The 17828-nt window shown below is 48.0% G+C and overlaps 1 protein-coding gene across 5 annotated transcripts in view; it reads right to left on the minus strand.

Annotated features, from left to right (window-relative positions):
• ZNF618 (zinc finger protein 618) overlaps window positions 1-16886 on the minus strand; it is a 162248-nt gene extending 145362 nt beyond the window's left edge. For all 5 annotated transcript variants that reach the window (XM_075519928.1, XM_075519927.1, XM_075519925.1 and 2 more), the window contains exon 1: window positions 16696-16886. In XM_075519928.1, the coding sequence (XP_075376043.1) occupies window positions 16696-16749 (54 nt within the window). In that variant the 5' untranslated portion in view covers window positions 16750-16886. The remainder of the gene's footprint in view (window positions 1-16695) is intronic.
• Window positions 16887-17828: the final 942 nt, after the last annotated feature.

Here is a 17828-nt window from a genome sequence, read left to right on the forward strand (position 1 = left end):
TTTTGCCTAATTTCAGAGTTAACCAGGGGAAATTTCCTCTCTGATCTCTACAGCAGTTTGTAAATACCTCCCATTTTTTCTACAATACGTTTCCCTTGTATCTGGGAGAGGGAATGAAGTCCCCTCTAGACCACAAAGCACTCCGAGAAAAATCCATATTCTTATATATTACTTTAGGCACACTTCTCTCCACTGCTTTGCCTATTGCTTTTGCATTAGGAATATTAAGCAGATTATTAATGACTGCGTCCCATGTGTTCCCTAACTACCTTATTCATTATTATTTCCAGCCTGAAAAAGTAAACAGATAGCCTTTTATGCTCAATGTTACAGGAGATTACCTATGAATTTCATTAGTTGTATCTCTACTAGGGGGAAAACAACAGTTGCGAGTATTTTGGTTTCAGGCAAGGGCTCATGCCGGGGGGTGTGTGCACACGTGCAATGGTCCGACGTTGGCAGAGGAGGTTTTGGAGCATCCCACAGGGTGTGGAAGTGAGAGCAATTTAGGGTCCATTCGGCAGGAGCGAGAGAGTGTATTAAAGGGAGGCTCACTCAGTATTTTCTCTGTTCCTTATAATCCTTCCCCAACCATCTGCTACTGGACACTGGGAAACAGGATACCAAAAGAGAGAGACAGAAAGCGAGACCTTTTGTTTAAACCACAGAATAGCCATTCTTTATAACATAACAGCAATTCTGCCCTGTCTAAACTACTAAGCTCTGCCAGAAAACTCTGAAACACATATTCCATAGATGCAGAGAATAAGCAACAGCATCGAGATATGCAGCGTCCACAGTTTCCCTTGGTAGTTTGTTCTAATACCTAATCTCCCCTGCCGTTCAAAATTTCCACCTCCTACTCTTAAAAATATTTTTGCGTCTTCATTTTGTCATCCGAATGTTTGGATCCAGCTTCCAGGTATTGTTTCTTGCTATGCAGTTTGCTAAAATGAAGGGCTCTGGCACCTGCTTTTTTTTCTTGTATTTAAACCCATGGAGAACTGGCTCCACGAAGATAAAAATCAACAAGTGAGATTTTTTTTTGTTTGTTTCAGACTCTTATTGTCAGGGAGAGTTTCCCAAAATATGGTGCACATCCCCAAATGTTTAGGAACAAATACCAATGAGTATTTCCTTTGACTCCTCAAATCGCTTCACTCCACTCACACAGTCTGTGTCTTCTCCAACTCTTCAACATCTCTTAAAAACATGAGAGCACTGAAAATGGGGATATTGTATTAAAGCATAAGCAACAGAAGACAGAATAGCTGTTCTCGCATAGCTCTCTTGTTCTGCACACCCGTGGTTTGCATTACCCCATTCCCACAAACTCGGTGTCATTGCTTATGCTGGAGCAGTTGTCCCTTTCCCACCCCAAAGCCTGGTTTGGCATCTCTGCTCCTTCTCTGGTCTCCCCATCCCAAAAGCACTCCCTCCAGCTCTCACCTCCAGATGCATGAATCCTGTGATTCACCATATCAAACAAAGTTCACCCGATGGAGACTAACCAATAATCTAAATCCCTTTGAACAGCTACACTCCCGCGTTACCTCATTTCCACCAACCCTTTGGCCATCCGCAAGCACAACCATTAGCCCCCAGCACTGTGGAGCTGGACCCCGTGGGGCCACTGGCCATGCATGTGGTCGTCCAAGACCCCGTTTCACAACCTGTTTCACATCAGCTTGATGCTACCAGAGGGTGTTTTGGTGCATGACACCAAAACAGACATTTTGCCAACTTGGCAAACGACACATCCTCCATCACTTCTGCTAAAGAACCAATTTGATATTCCCGTCACCTCCTCCCCTACATTTTGTGCACTCCTTTGCTTTGTCAGTCCCTGTCCCCAGACTGATGTCAGGCTAAGACAGCACAACAGCAGCATTCACCAATTTTTCTGGAATATTCTCACTATATCTAACTCTTGCAGGAGAAAAAAAAAGATGGAAACCCAATGGCCAGACCCCGCAGGAGTCCCAGTGAACATCATCCACACGCGCCGGCTGGAAAACGCTCCCACCTCTCAGCCTCTGCTCAACACCCGCCCTGGGTAACGCTGGACCTGGAAGCTCTGCTGCACACGGGCTGCAAGAGTATCATACCTCTTCCTTACAAATAGGGAACAGCAGTATTTATTAAACATGTCTAGTTTTTTCTGCTTTATTATGCATTTTACCTCTCCTCAGTCGTGATAAGTCTACACAAACCATTATTAGAATTTCTTTTGTTCCCAATACAAATACTTTCTTACTGTTCCTTGCACTGACAGTCACAGATTTTTTCCCTTGTGTTTTTAACTTCCTTTATCAATTTTCTGCACTTGATAACTTCTAACTCAAGGATAACTGTCATCTCTTCCTTTTATTATTCCCCCTTTTTTTTCCTTTTTTTCTTTTTTAATTCTCACCAGCGCAGTGCTGCCAGGCTCGCACGTGAGCTCAGCCCGCTCGCGCGGGAGGGTGGCCAGCGGGAGAGGAGGCAGGAGAGGGGAGCTCAGGGTCCTGCACAACACAAGCTACATCCTAGTTTTAGAACAATTTTAACCCCAGACTACGGTTCTCATCTCATGGCAGAGACCATCCTTTGCTAAAAAGCACCTGTGAATGACACAGAGAACAGATCCTGAAGAAGTAAACCTCAGGACCCACATGGTACCTTTTTGTGAAATCCCACCAGGACCCACCTGCCCGGCCAGGCAGGTCAAGAGGGCTGCAAGGTGTGATCTGCAGGAGGGCTTACGCCAAAGGGGACGGAGCCCCTACAAGAAAGCCAGACGCCATCAAAACCAAAATGAAAACAGATGCCAGCATATAAAGGCCTATTTAAACTAAACCCTGAGAAAATCAAACAAGGGTAGGAGAACATCCAGTTTAAGTGAAGCATTTTCTATTGATGAGGTCATAAATGTACTGTATCCCTGAAAAACTTTATAAAAATTCAGGTAGGAAACAAAAGACTCACGGCATTACAGTCCATACCCAAATTATGTAGGAATGATGGAGCTGTGTTGACAGAGAAGCAAAGCGCAGCCCAATAAACTACACGTGACTATTATGTTGGCAGGCAGCAGAGAACCTTTACAGACTGGAAGCCCATCCGGGAACGGCAGGGTACAGCTCCAGCATCGGTGAGCACCGAAGGATGCTCAAAACGTCAAGGAATACCGGAGAGGCTGCAGGTCTCTGCCAAGGCAGAAAATACAGTTTCGGTAACAGGAGAATCCAGTGGATCCCCCAGAGACTTGCAGATGCGAAAGCAGGTTCGATGCAGAAATGACGCTCTAGGCCCCAGGCAGGACGGGAGCGCGGCTGGGCGGGGGTCCTGCCCTGCTGCTCACGGACAACGGGCCTTGGCACAAGCAGGAGCAGGACACCAGGCACGGCCGGGGCCGCAGGGGCTCTGCGCGGCCCCCCAGCCCACCCCCAGCCCTGCTGCTCCTGCACCCTCCGGGGCTGGCAGCACAGATGCGACTCAAGAGATAACCGCCAAAACCCAGCCCTGCTGTAGAGCCCACCACGCAGCCAAACCCACAAGTCTTCAGAACACAAAAAAGTCCATTATGCTAACACTTAACGAAAGAAAAGGATACTTACCCAGGAAAATGTGCTAAGAGTGTTAATGGAGCAGCTAAAAGGGCTTGCAGTTGAGGTGGAGCACTTGGAGGAGATGGTGATCACCTGCCAAAGGGGGCTTGTTAAACAAATAAGCATAGTTTAACAGCAGAGTGAAAAAGGCCATTAGAAACAAAAAGACACCCTCAGAAAGAAATCAAAATTACGATTTACTACACTTGATTAAGTGTAGCAAACTCAAGGAAGCTACACTCAAAGCTGTAAAAAGCCAATCCAGAAAAAGATTTGGAGAAACAGGTCGCTGAAGGAATAAAACCTAATTAAAAAAAAAACTCAAACACACACGCACCAGAAGTCTGCCAGATTCTGGTATAAATCAAGCACTGAAGAAAGATAAAACCACAGGATAAAAAACCCAACTTCTTTGCACCAGTCCTCACTTGTGACAGGGCGCAGCAATTCCCCTCCTGGCCCCTTCCTTCATCAGGAATGAGCCGAGTATCTGCCTCAAACTGCAGGGCAACCAGAAAAAGATGCGGACCTGCCTAGCAAAATTAACAGCAAAAAAAAAGTCTACAGGGCCAGACAGTATCCATCCGAAAGTCCAAAAGACATTAAGCTATTAAAACTACCTAGCTACCACAAAATCACTGGTATCAACCTCAGTACCTAGGAACCAGAAAGTAATGAATGTGATCCCACCATTTTAGAAGAGCTACAGAAGAGATCCAAGGAACTACAAAACCACAGAACTTCATTTTTGTAGCAGAAAAATTGGTACAAACAGCAATTAAAGAAAAAACCAAACTAAAAACCAGTGTTCACACAAATAAAAAAGGAACACCAGGAATCAATATGGCTTCTGTAGCCAGTCATGACTCACTGAGCTATGAGGACTGTTGGCAAGAGTCAATGTGCAAGCAGAAAAGGGTGAGTGAGCAGTGTAGCATACCTGGATTTCCAAAAAGCCTGAGACAAGTTTCCTCTACGAAGGCTCTTGCGGCAAGTATACTCACAATACTTTCATATGCACAGGATAAAGTAAGAAGTCATCTCATTGATTAACAACTGATTAAAAGATGGAAAATAAAGGGCAGAAATAGTTCGTTATCACAGCGGGGTCCTGCAGACATCTGCTCCATGCACCAAGGAAGATTTGGAGAAAGGAATACGCCGGGGGAAAAACAACAACATACACAAAATCAGGGCATCTAAATTAGACATTAGCATTCACAAAAGCAGTCGAGGACACACTGAGGGCACTTCTCCAGCAGTGCGAGCATGGCGTTCGACGGTAGCCAGCAAGGCAACAACTAATTATGAGTACAGAAACAGAAGATGTGCCGATGCATAAAGCTGCGTCCATAGCACTGTGCATAGTTCTGGTGCGCCCACCTCGAAAGCAACTGCAGAAATAAAGTGGGAAGAAAGGAAGCAAAGGAGGGTGGCTAGAGCGATCCAGCGAGAGCAATTCCCGTGGCGTGTACGGGGTGGCCACGAGCAGCCCCGAGGAGCCGGGCCCCAGGGACGGGCAGGGAGAAGGGGCACGCAGGAGAGCTTGTTGTTGCTTCCCAAAGCACAAAGCTAAACCCCAAAAATAAACCCCGCAAGCAAGGGAAAGCAAATATTTTTCGTGCTCCTATTTGCCTAAATAAATTGCAGACGCTGCAATTATCAAATCATCGCCTTGGTGGTCAGTAACACCAGGCTACTGAAAATCCACATAACAAGGGGCTGCAGCACATCCTGGGGAGAAGACACAAGGAGCTTCCAAAGGGTGGGCACAGCACTGTGAAGAAGACGTGAGAAAGAAACAGCTGGATGCTATACCTGCCAGAGTGGAAAATAAAGCTATTATTAGTAAATCATCTGTCCCATACCTGGACTTACACAGGGGGTGGATATAAGACAGCTCCTGCCCTGCAGAGCTTGCTGGCAAGGCCGCAAGCTCGCAAGAAAACCCAGAAAAGAGTTTGCAATACTGTTTTTTTCTTCTAATTTATGTAGTCAGTCACCACTCAACATCTGGTGATGGAGGAGTGGGAACCAAAGCTGCTGACGGCTTCAGCACTTCATAGACAAAGGCATCCCCGGTAAGGGAGAGGGCACAAAAACTTCTAGGGAGGGTAGGAGAAACCGATGACCTCAACCTGAGACAGCAGAGGAGCAGAGAGCTCCTGCAAAGGGACAGAGCTGGAGCCGTGGCTTAGAGCAAAATTTCCTCTGCCTTGACTAGAGAGACGGGGTAACGCGGCAACACAGAAAGTCGAAGGAAAATACTGGAGGATGGATTCGTAGAGGTGTCCAAGAGGGGAAAAATGGTTATGATCCAACACCTCACCTTCCCATGCAGAATTATTAATAGTTCTCACATAGAAATCAGTAATGGAGCCAGCGTGTTTGCTGGGTCCTCGGCTTTGCTGGGAAATGCTCTTCGAGTCAGCTTTGGGTCACATTTGAAACCCCTAAACTATCTCCAGAAAGAAAGAACAGTCCCAAATTCTTTGAGTTTACAGCTCACTGTGATGCCTATTCAGAAAAATCTAACAAAAATAATTGATCAAAAAGTTTAAAAGTTATGATGTCCCCAAAAAAACATTTCTGCAGTTTGCTTTTGAAAAATTTCCTACTGCTTTTTTGGGTTTGTGGGATCATTAAAATAGCTGAGCTGGGAACGTCATTTAGTTCGTTGGTTTTGCTAAGAAAGAGTACTTTCTGGGATGGAACAGTGGAGATGTTTATGGGGGGAAAAAAGGCTTTTTGTGAATAAAATGGAATCAACTATTGATATGCAAAACAGACCAAATGATTATTTATATAACAAACTATTATAACATGATCAAACTTTAAATATTAAAAAAAAAAACCCAACACTTTGTCAGAAAAGAAACTAAAATGTATTATTCCTGGTGCCAGAATATTTCTAAATGAAAGCACGTGTTAATGGAATATATTTCTTGTATTTATTGCATAAGGGCTCTCTTGCCATAGCGAGAGTTAAGGTAGAGGGACGGTGTGTTTTGGAAACAACGTTGGCCAAACACTTGAAAATTACATAAATCCAGAGGAGACAGATAATTTTTTTTTTGCTATTTTTGGGTGGGAGGAAGGAAGAGGCTTGAAAAATGTAAATATTCTAATGCCATTTTTCCTCCAGAATGATATTTTGCTCATGATAATAGTTTCTTAACAGAACAAAATCCTTCTGTCCTGCAGAGTCCAAGGGGTAGGCTGAAGCACAGGAATTAGGTACCATTTTACTGACTTCAGTCAAAGCTACTTGTGGGGAAATTTAACCACAAGCCTAAATCCCTGCAGGACTGCTCCCTAAGTGAATTCCTAAGCAGAACAAAAATTAAAGCACTGAAAATAAAAAAAATAAAAAATAAAAAAATTAAAAACCCCCAAACCACACATCCTATGAGGAAAAGTCAAGATACAAATGGAAAATTCCTTCCTGGCTCCATGGATGCTAATTGCGTACCTTATGCTAGGAGCTGAATATCATACATTTCTACATATATATTTAATTAGGTTAATTTGTAAAATGTAGACATATGTCTGCTTAAAGTAGACAGGAACATTTCATTTTATACATTTTAAATATCACATAATGAACTACGATCACAAACACTGTTGATGCTGGAGTAGGACGGCCAAAGAGCTCTCCATAAAAGGAGGAAAGCACAAACATTTACGAGTCAGGCAAACAAACATTTGCAACGTGTGACTCTATCTCCCCGACCTTATCAGAAACCAAAAGCAAATGGAGCGTTCTCAGTGAATCTATTTTGTAAGCCAATCTATTTTGTAGCAACTAAACCAATTAAGACTAAGGCATAAAAAAAACCCAAAAATTTAAATACATGCAAGATTTCAGGAAAAGGGTCTGTTATTTTTCTCGATTTTGGGGTGTTTTTTCTCTTTTACGAACGGGACCACTATTTCCACTGAGGATGCTCCAGGGACTCGTGCCTCCATCCCTCCAACGTCTGCGAGCCTCTTCCAGGAGCCGGAATTGCATGGCTGCTCTCAGACCACGTGCAATACAACTTGGACCTTGCAAACTCGCTCCGGATATATTTTGCCTCCATCTAATGCAATTATTTGGATACATTTGCATTTTTCATTTCTCGCCCAGTGTCCTCTCCAGTTCGCGGCAGAGAGGGTCCCCCTCCAAGGCTGTCTCTTCGGCAGGGTCCTAACAAACCCAATTAAGGAGAAACGCTAATTCTAACTGCTGTTATCGCCAACCAGCCAAATTTATAGGCCTCTAAAATAAAGACAGATAAGAAGGTAAAAATATCCCTCCCTCGGAGTTAATATGTAGTATGCGTCGTAGTATTAACCATAACCAGATAGCTGAAGCCACATGCCCCGAAGCAGTCTAAACATGACAGAGTCGAAACTCACCCGGGGACAGTCTTCCTGGTGTTCAATTATTAATTCCTTCACTGGCGAAGTTCAGCCCCAGCCCTGCCAGCCTGCACCGGTCCTGCCAGCTCATGCCCACCGCCAAGCACCCACCCGGCAACCCCAGGGCCACCGACTGCCAGGTCCCAACCCGTCCCCCGGTGTCGCTGCCACCACTGTCGTCCAAAGGATGCACCCGAGCATCTCAAGAGGCCCACGTGGGCTCGTGTCGATGGCATCACCTGATCGCAAAGAGAAATCCCGCTGATTCCCAAGGGGATTTTCAGATCCCCTCTGCTACCAGCCCGATCCAAATGCAGCCGTGCCTCCCTACACAGGTTTCAAGAATGCATACAGAAATTCAAAAAGCTATTTCGCTTCCAGCAAATAATTATCCTGTGTCCTTACAACCCTCCCTTCCCACCTTCAAAATGACAAATATCACAAATGTTGGTAAAAGCTCAGGATTTGCAGCCCACAGACTAAAGCACATCAGCCCTCAAGTGACAGATTTACACCCAGAAAGCAGTAGCTGTTCTTGGTTTCAAGCTAGGGACCTACCGGGGCCCTCTGCACGCTCTTCACCGGGATGCTCTCAGCTCAGTTTCCAAACTACATCCAACAGACTGCAGACTTAATATAAGAAATTGTACAAATCTGCTGAAATAGGGTTTCATTAATTCTCCCCTTGTGTAGCCAAGTAATTAGAATAGTAATAAAAAAAACTTCACCAAAATACAGACAACTCCATTTCAAGTGTGCACTCCAAAGGCTCCGCAGTGCCCCAAGCCCTGGCCAAGGACCACGACCACGCTCTGCTCCCAATGGGGCAACCCACATCGCTTTGGGTTTTCCTCCAGGTTCCCCTCCTGGCTCTCCTGCACCGGCAGAGCTGTTGGCTTTGGTTGCAGAGTTTTCAAAACTGAGGTTTAATACTTCTAAAAATAGGTCTAAAGCAATTAAATACTTGTACTAAAATTGTTCTCAACATACTGGAAGCAGAACCTAAATGACGGGCCTTCAACGCAAGCACACCCAACTTCTACTGAAAACTCACTTCTGCTGCTATTTTTGGGCAGGAAAGGATACCTACGCCCACACAGAGGAAAAAATTAACTTTCAAAAAATTACTTGCTGCCTGAGTGTATCTAGTAAAATGAAATCACAACAAGTATTAAAATCTGAAGACCCTGGAAACACAGCGGTGCCACGGGGCACCAGCACCAGGACGCGACCACGTTTAGCCCGTCGCAGCTGTTGAGTGAGAGCCTTGCTCAGCTCACTGCCAAGGGAAAGGTCTGACAAACACGGCTGTTCTCACTTCTATCAGTTGCTGAGATATTGAACCTTGTGTGATAACATCCCTGATTTCTAAAACAGTACAGAGGATACCGACGGCTCACTGAGCTCCTGTGTTATCTGACCCAAGCGCTGCTGAGCCCCTTGCCGGTACAGACCCAACAGCTCACGCAGCATCCCAGACTCACCAGAGATCTGCACTCTGCATCGATGAGTCTTTCAGACACGTCCATATGCACAAATATGTAGACACACGTATTGATCCCTCATATATACGGCGACTCCTCGACGGCTTCGGCAGCCCCCAGCCTCTGCTCCACACACCGACGTTTGTGTTTCCCTGTGTCAACCCGTTATCGGCGCAGGCAAAATCTCCAGTTGCTGCTTTTCCACTTCCAGCCTTGTTTTTCACATTATGCCAGCCAAATATAGATGTGAAATGAACAGGAGTACTGTAAATTACAAGTAAAGAAGGCCTTGCCTATATAATTAAATCTTTGCAGGTACAGTACACCAGCTAAACCTTTCTAAGTGCACACCGAAGAGTGCCTTGGAAATACAGGTGAGAGAAATAAAGACAGAGGAGAAAGACGCCCAAGAAGAGGTACCCTAGCAGACAAATTAGTATGGTCACACCGGTCCCACCACCGAAAAGCATCACGCAAGGCGGCCCCAGGCCCTTCGCATGGGGACAGCCGTGGGGGCGTGCGCAGCCCCCCACCAGCCAGCCCTGCCAGGCCAACCCAGAGCTCCGCAGTTTCACCCCAAATGTGCCGCGTGGCCTCCAGCTTCTCCAGAGGCAGCACAACTCCATCAACCACAAGTCTGAAACCCTGCCCTGACCTCGTCCAAAAGTCACCCGGGTCCATCCACACCCGTGCAGGCACAAGCACGGGGGTTCAGCTGGTTCGACCTCCCCAGGGGAGGCACGACGCGCCCTGTGCCCCCACACACTGCCTCCGCTCCCCGAGCCGCCTAACGCAGCATCCCAGTCGGAGCAAAGGTTTCCAGCATGCTGGCACGAGCATTCACAGACTGGTCAATGAACCTGAGCTAACTGCCATTCAATTGCCAAAAAAATCTAAAAAAGGTAGAGCACAAAAACTCTTCTATATGGGTACAGAGGTGGTTTAAGTAGGGGTACAGAGTCTAATCTGCTAACATCACTTCTACACAACTTGTAACCTCAATGATATATCCTTCCCCAAAAACACCTCTCTGAATAAGAAACTTCTTTGCGGTTGCACTTTCAAAGAGTATGGAGGAGGATTTTCTCTACTTAACCTCTTTTTTCTGCCACATCTTACACTGCTCACCTTGGGAGCAACAAAGACTCAAATAAGTAAAACCCAAGTAACTCAGAAAAGCCATCACGCTGCTTGCCCGGCACCTCCACATGCGTTTACAGACTTAATAGTGTCAGTGTACGAAACCCGCATTACAGGAGATCACCTATGTCCATCATTTTGGTATCCAACCAGCACATGCACATTTCAAAGCCTAGCAAAGCAACTTCTGTGCGGGAAGAGCCCAGGCTGCTGACCCCAGCCCAAAAGGAAGACCAGCGCTCACGCTCAGCTTCACACAGCACCACAGTCCCACCAACAGCAACGGCAGCGCTCAACAGGAGACAGCAAATAAGGTCCAGGACTACAGGAGGATAGATTCAAGGTCTAAATATCCAACATCAACCAATGGAAAGCAACCCTGCCTTTATAAACACCCTGTCCACGGAGTGGGGCATGCCAGCTTTGATGTCTCCAGCACGCATGTGTCTTGGCAAGGGACCTGCTCCACAGAAAGGGCATCTCCTCCAGCCCTTCCCTTCTTCCAAAGAAGACACAAGCACGTACCAATGCCTCCTACATCCCACGACTCACCTGAATGTGCAGCAGCTACGGATGCATCTCAGCTTCCCTAAGACGAGGTGGGGATGGGAGGCACCAAACTGCTCCAGCCAGAGCCAACCGCGCCGCTGTGGCCACAGGCTTTGCGGAGAACCAACTGTCGCTGAAGCCAGCCATGGACTCGATCCACTGCTTGTTATTTACAATTATTAAGTTTTGCATCCTCTTGATTTTGTCCCAAGTGAAAATCTCTCTCATATATATATGTTGTGTATTGTATGTTAGATATGATATTACATCTGTTATATATTATATACATTAATTTCTCTCCACTCCCTTTCTGCTACAACTTTACCCCACTCCCACTGTCACCAGAGCTAACCAAGGTAACCAGGAGCCACGTGCCGTGCCTCTCCCAGGCAGGGCACGTAGCCAACCCCTTCACCGTACACCACGTGCCGCTGCCTTCCCAGGTCCCTCTTCCCACTCCTGGTGCCGTGGCTTAAAAATTCAGCTCTCACACGACTGCCGACAAGGCAGAGCTGCTGTGACAAGTTGCACCAGAGCCATGTGCCACTGATGAAAGACACATCGCAAATGGTTATTTTTCATATACGATCCACGGTAAACAGCATCATTCATTTCTATTCCCTTGCTCCAGACAAATCAATGATTGTTAATGCAAAGTCAACACGTCCAGATGTAGTTTGCATACTAGTTAACCACTAAATTGGCATCACATAGTACAAAATAATCAAGAGACATTCAAGGAACCAAACAAAAGCAAAAAGGAGGCAGATGACTAGCAATTAATCCATAAAAGACCTCTAAAAATTAGAAACTTCTTCCCCAGAAAACACGGTATGGCCAAACTAAATCCATAAATGCAAAATTCTAAATATATGTAACGCTAGAGTTTTAACTGCTCAGAAATTTAGAAATTACAACAAATAAATATCTCATGGTGCCATTTACTCGTGTCCCTTACCAAAAAGCAACCGCAACCTCCAGCCGCACTCGCAGTCCCTGCCCCGGCACCTCTTCCCCTCGCCCTCCCCTTTGTGTCCCCGCTTGGCACCTTATGTACAAATAGGGCTTAACCCTGCAAACGGCACCTCTGACAAGAGTCCCGTTGATGGGCAGCTCCCCACGACTGCAGGCAGGACTAACCCTGTCCGTTTTATGGCATTTTCTTTCTGAAAGACCCCAGCACGATCAGCACGCAAATAATTGCTTACGTGGATCTGAGCGTGAATTGGAGCAACCTGTAGCACCCTGTGTAATACCAGCAGGTCAAGGCGGGATCCGGCAAACCCTTCTGCATGTGCAAGACGCTTCACCCACGCAAGGAGCCCCCCAGAAGCTACCTGGGTTGGGCGACCACGCGCTCCCCTACGTGGATAACGCCTGCACCATGCCATTTCCGAAATCTGAGCAATGCCCAAGATGCTCAAGCTGAGACAGCCGGCGGCTCAACTCGCAACACCAGGGACCCTGAAAGGTACGATTCCCAACGCCACCCCCCCACCCAGAGCCAGCTCCCCCGAGGGGAGCTGTGCCATGGGGAGCTGTGCCGCCAGGACCAGCCGGGACCAGCCCAGCAGCCAGCACCAGGGACCGAGCCCCACCACGCCGCGGTGGAAAGGTCTCAATCCTTCAACAGGCACAGCATCCAAATCCTGAATCTGTGTCAGCACGAGCCTTACAGCAGGCTTCAACCCAAAGAAAAAAAAAATCAAATTAATCTAACTTTTAGAACACTAATTTCACTACCGCACTTGCATAATTGCAAACTTGACTGTGCATCACCAAGGCCACGTGACTGCACCCGTGAACCGAACTATTCACAGCGTTGCATTATGGCAGTAATATATATTTAAATTATTCTGGAGTTATGCGAATAGCATCCTAAGGTTTTATATGGCGCTTGTGTAAATATTATCTACTACTTTAATAATATTATGTCTATTTTCATCCAGGGATGAAAATATGTCTATTTTTATCCTCACTGAGGATGAGGTACTTGAAATTTTCCTTTTTTAAAATATACATTTCAGCTATGTCACAAGAAATCTGTTGGTATCGCTCTGCCGGGCTCCCTTCCTCCCCCTCCCCCTTCCAGGCTGCCAAACAGCAATTTTTAAAATGATAAATATTGATCAACTTTCCAGAAAGAAAAAAAAAAAAAAAGAAAAAAAAAGAAATCGCCCTGAAAGCAGACTGCAATGAAAAATTATGACAAATTTTTCAAGCAGGAGGAGGTTTCTCCTGGAAGGACATCGGCACACAGAAAGGTTAGATTCAGAAATCCATTATAACCTCCAGCGTAGCTTTTCATCACCAGCGGAACATATAATGGAAGCCGTTGTTTAAAAGAAACTGATATACACAGAGTTAAAGATTGTAAAGGTTGCGGTACGCACACCTACGGTATGACAGCATCCCCACAAGTTGCAGCCGAGTACTATGGCATTGCATTTTCATCTCTGCAGAGGAGATGTGCAACACGCAAACCCATTTCAAATATCGACAGAAAATTCACTTATTCCCACAACAGCTGAAAACAGGTTAAAACAGATATAAACTAGAGCCTTTCAAGTTTCAATTCCTCCATATTAGAATAACATGATAAACTTTAAAGATACAACTGTAAACTGTTGTCATTGTGACCCAAAATTGAATATATGTCATTATTTGTACTTAAAATGTAGCACCCATCAATGCGTCCCCCCATCCCAAAGCACGGCCATGGTGTTGCTCCCCAAATCTCGGGGTGAGGGTGTGGGGCTAGGCAGAGAAAAAGCAGCATCGAAAGATCTCAGTTTGGAAAAAATGTATGAAACCTTAAAAAAAAAAATAAATTACAGCTAAACAGTTTCTTTGGGTATAATCATAGAGTAAGTGAAAGTTACGGGGTGCAGCTCAAGGAAGGGAATTCTTGGAGTATAAGAATATGGAAAAGCCACCACGTTAAAGCTTCCTGGATGAAACCATGAAGAAAATATTCTCCAGGATTGTTTAATCCAATTTAGAGCATTGTAATTTTGACCCACATGTGCCACCCCACTCTAACTGCACCACTGCTGGTCTGTCACCGTGGTATTCACTTCATTATTTGCTAAAAAAGATTCAGGAAGAGGGTGGGTCCTTTTCAGGGGGGCTGGGGGGGGGATAAATGCAAAAATAAAAATATGAAGTTGACATTTCAGAGTATTTTCTCCTCCACCCAAGAGTTATCCTGCTTTGCAAATTTTTTCCGTCGCCCCCCCTCTTTGAGCAACACAAAACGTGAAACAAATACAGGGGAGGAGGGTGAAAAACAGCCCCAGAACCCTGAATTCACCAGCCACTCCTGCCTAATTTCAAGCAAATATCAAGTTACAGTGAAATAAAAATCAAAACAGAAAAAAAAAAAAAAACTTTTCAGGGCTTTGAGATTCAGATTTAAAAATTCATTCCGGATTGAAATTTAATTTTTTTTTAAGTGCTTGGATTTCAGCATTTGCGGGTGGGTGCCCGGCAGCTCCAGAAACTCACTTCTGAGTTCAAAATTTAAAAATGCCTTTTTCAAAAAAAAAAAAAAACTGCTGCAGCTGTGGAGCCAGCCATCTTGCTATTTTGTCCCCATTTTAGAGAGGAGACTGTGTCAAGGTTGGTAAAACTCAATGTTGACCTAATCTTTCCCTTCCTCTCCCTCCCCCACTTTTGGGTGGAAAGGCCATGTATCTCTCCTATATTGCTTTTTTCTTGAAACAATGCATGTTTCAGTGCTCTTTTGTTATTTATTTTTAAAAAGATCAATACCAAGACCCCAGTATTCAAGGGCAACCCTACAATAATAAACCAGTGTGTGCACAGTCCAGAACTCGCAGGCACCCCGTAACAGCAAAATAATAGGAACGTAACAGCATGTTAAAAAAAAACAAAACCAAAAAAATTATGAAAAAAAATATTTCCAAGTCAAACTCCTGGAAGCCTTTATAGTAAGAGTCAAGGAGAAAAAGGATTTTGAAATTGTGAAAAATATCATGGCTGAGCCCTTTAAAGGCACTTTAGTTTTACTGGTTACACAAAAAAAAAAAAAAATCAAAATCACTAAATCTGCAATTATTTTTTCACAATATTGTTAATTATGCATATTCATAATATCATGGCGGACCTTATAATAAACCTGTGTAAATACTAGATTTCTATGATCCACAGTATCTGGAGTTGTTACAGTGTGTGTGTTTAAAAAAAGAAGGAAAAAAAAACCTGAAAACCCTACTATGGAAATTTTTTTCTTTACAAAAGAAGTAGGAAATTAAATGCTGGAAACTATGTTTTAATTATGCCAGGAGAAACCATCAGAAAAGCCAAGAAATTCAAAAATAAAACTGACATTCGACTCTTAATTTTGCTTGTCCTCGTGTTTTCCTGGACTGTGTTTAGAACCTCATTGTTTAAGAGCAGTTTTGCATGAAATCCAAAATCACCAAAAAAAAAAAAAAAAAAAATTTGGGTGTGTCCACAGCAAATTTTCTATGCTCTAATTTTCCTGCAAAACTCCTCATTTGAAACAAATAACTTTAAGCACTGCAGCAAAAAAATCAGTTTTGGCACAGCGTACTGCACAAGTTCAAAATTACAATGAAGTACAATTCATAATTGCTCCGTAACAGCAATTCTCCCACTTTCCCAACTAATCATTTTACTGCAGCTCATCCAGGGGTGCCCATCTCAAACTTGAATTACTTTCATTTCGAGCACTCTGCTGCTCCCAGCCTCCGTTTTCCTCCAGAAAACGGGGTGGGGGGGGTGTGGGGGGGAAACCTGAATTCATTCAAATTCCAGCTTAATTTTCATTTACATATTAGCCGGGCTTTGCCTCCAAAGGGACAAAAATGAAATTTGCGGGGCGAGCCGGGGGGGGCTGCGGCGGGGGGACCCCGGCCCCGCCCCGCCGGCCCCAACTTTCCTGAAAAATAAGAAATAGCAGAATATTTCCTCTTTTTTTTTTTTTTCAATTTTAATTTCTTTTTTTTTTTTTTATTTACGAAATAGTCTCCTCTAGGTGGCGTCGTTTTAATGGAAAAAAAAAAAAAAACCCTACCGTTCGGGAGGAAAATTAGAGAAGGGAAAGGAGGAAAAAAAAAAAAAAAAAAAGAAAAAAGAAAAAGCCCCGAGAAGGGGAGCGGGGGAGCGGCGAGAGGGAGCTCGGCGGGCCCGGAGCGCGGGGCCGGCCGGGCCGGGCCGGGCCGGGCCGGGCCAGGCCGGGGGCAGGCGGGCGGGCCGGGGTGCGGGCGCCGGGCCGGGCCGGGCCGCGGCCGGCGGCTCGTCCCCGCCGACATGGCTGCTGGGCGCCGCTTTGTTTTCCGCCCCGGTCCGAGGGGGGCGGCGGGGCCGGTGCGGGCCGCGGGGGCCCGGGGGGCCGTGCCCCAGCGGCGCCCCCCGCGCACTGCGCCAAAGCGCCGCCGGCGGGGCTCCGCGACGGGGCGGCTGCGGCTGCCGCCCTCCCTCCCTTCCTCCCCGCTCCCTCCGCCTCCCCCCGGGGGACACGCCGCCCGGCCGCCGCGTACCTGCGCTCCCGTCGCCGCCGCCGCCGCCGGAGCGGAGCCGTCCGGCTGGTTCATGAGGCTGGGGCGGGAGGCAGGCGAGCCCCGCGCCGCCGGGGCCTGCGATCCGCCGCGCACAATGCCGGCGCCGCCGCCGCCGCCGCTGCCTCCTTTCCGCCCTCCCAGGAGCGGCGAGTGGGGGCGATGCCCCCGCTGCGCGGGTGGGCGGCTCGCCGGGCTGCTGCAGCCCCCCTTCCCCCCGGGGGCATGGGCCGGGGCGGCCGCCGCGGGCACAGGCGCTGCCGCTAGCGGCGCGGCGCGCAGGGCTGGGCGGGCGCCTCCCGCTGCCGAGCCCGCGCCGCCGCCGCCATCACGAGCCGCTCTGGGGGCAGCTCCAGCCGCAGCGCGCTCGCAGCCAGCGGCGGCGGGAGAAAGGGGCTGAGTCTGGCCCAGCGCGGGAGCCGCGCCGCGCCGCCGGCCGGCCCCGCGCTGCCCTCCGCCCCCGCGCGGCCCCGGCCCGGCCCGGCCCCGCGCCGGGCACCGCCGCGCTGCGGCCGCCCAGCCCCGGCCGCCGCCGCCGCCGCCGCCCGGCGGGCGCGGGGCCGCTCCGCGCCGTGGGGCCGCCGCCGCGGCGCCCCCCGTGGGGTGGCCCCGCGCGGGCGACGCGGGCCGGGGGAGGGGGGGGGGGGGGGGTGTGCGGACCCCGGCCCGCAGCCCGGCCCCGGGAAGCCCGGGCAAAAGCGCCGGGGTCGGGCCCCCCGCCTCGCCTGTTGCGTCCCCGGCCTGGCCCCGAGGGCGTCGAGGCGGCCTTCGGCCCGGGGCGGGGGGCGAAAGCCCGGCGGGCTGCAGCGGGGGCGGGAGCCCGGGGTCCGGCACGGCACCCCCGAGTCTCCCCCGGCCCCGGGGAGGGGACGGCCGTCCCTCGTGGTGGCTGAGCCACCGCCATCGGGCGCGGGCCTGCGGAGGGCCCAGGGGCGAAGCGGGACCCGCGGGGAAACGGGGTGTGATGGGGCGGACGGGAGCGGCAGAAGGGTCCGGGCAGCATCGCCCCTGCCAGCTCTCCCCTTCCTCTTCCCCCGCAGCACGCCCCTCGTCCAAAGCACAGCCTGTCCTTTTAGCCCCGAAGCTGCCAGATGCTGCTGTCCCCCCATCTCTGA

Source organism: Mycteria americana, chromosome 17 (genome assembly GCF_035582795.1).
Source record: "Mycteria americana isolate JAX WOST 10 ecotype Jacksonville Zoo and Gardens chromosome 17, USCA_MyAme_1.0, whole genome shotgun sequence".
NCBI classification, from domain to species: Eukaryota; Metazoa; Chordata; class Aves; order Ciconiiformes; family Ciconiidae; genus Mycteria; species Mycteria americana.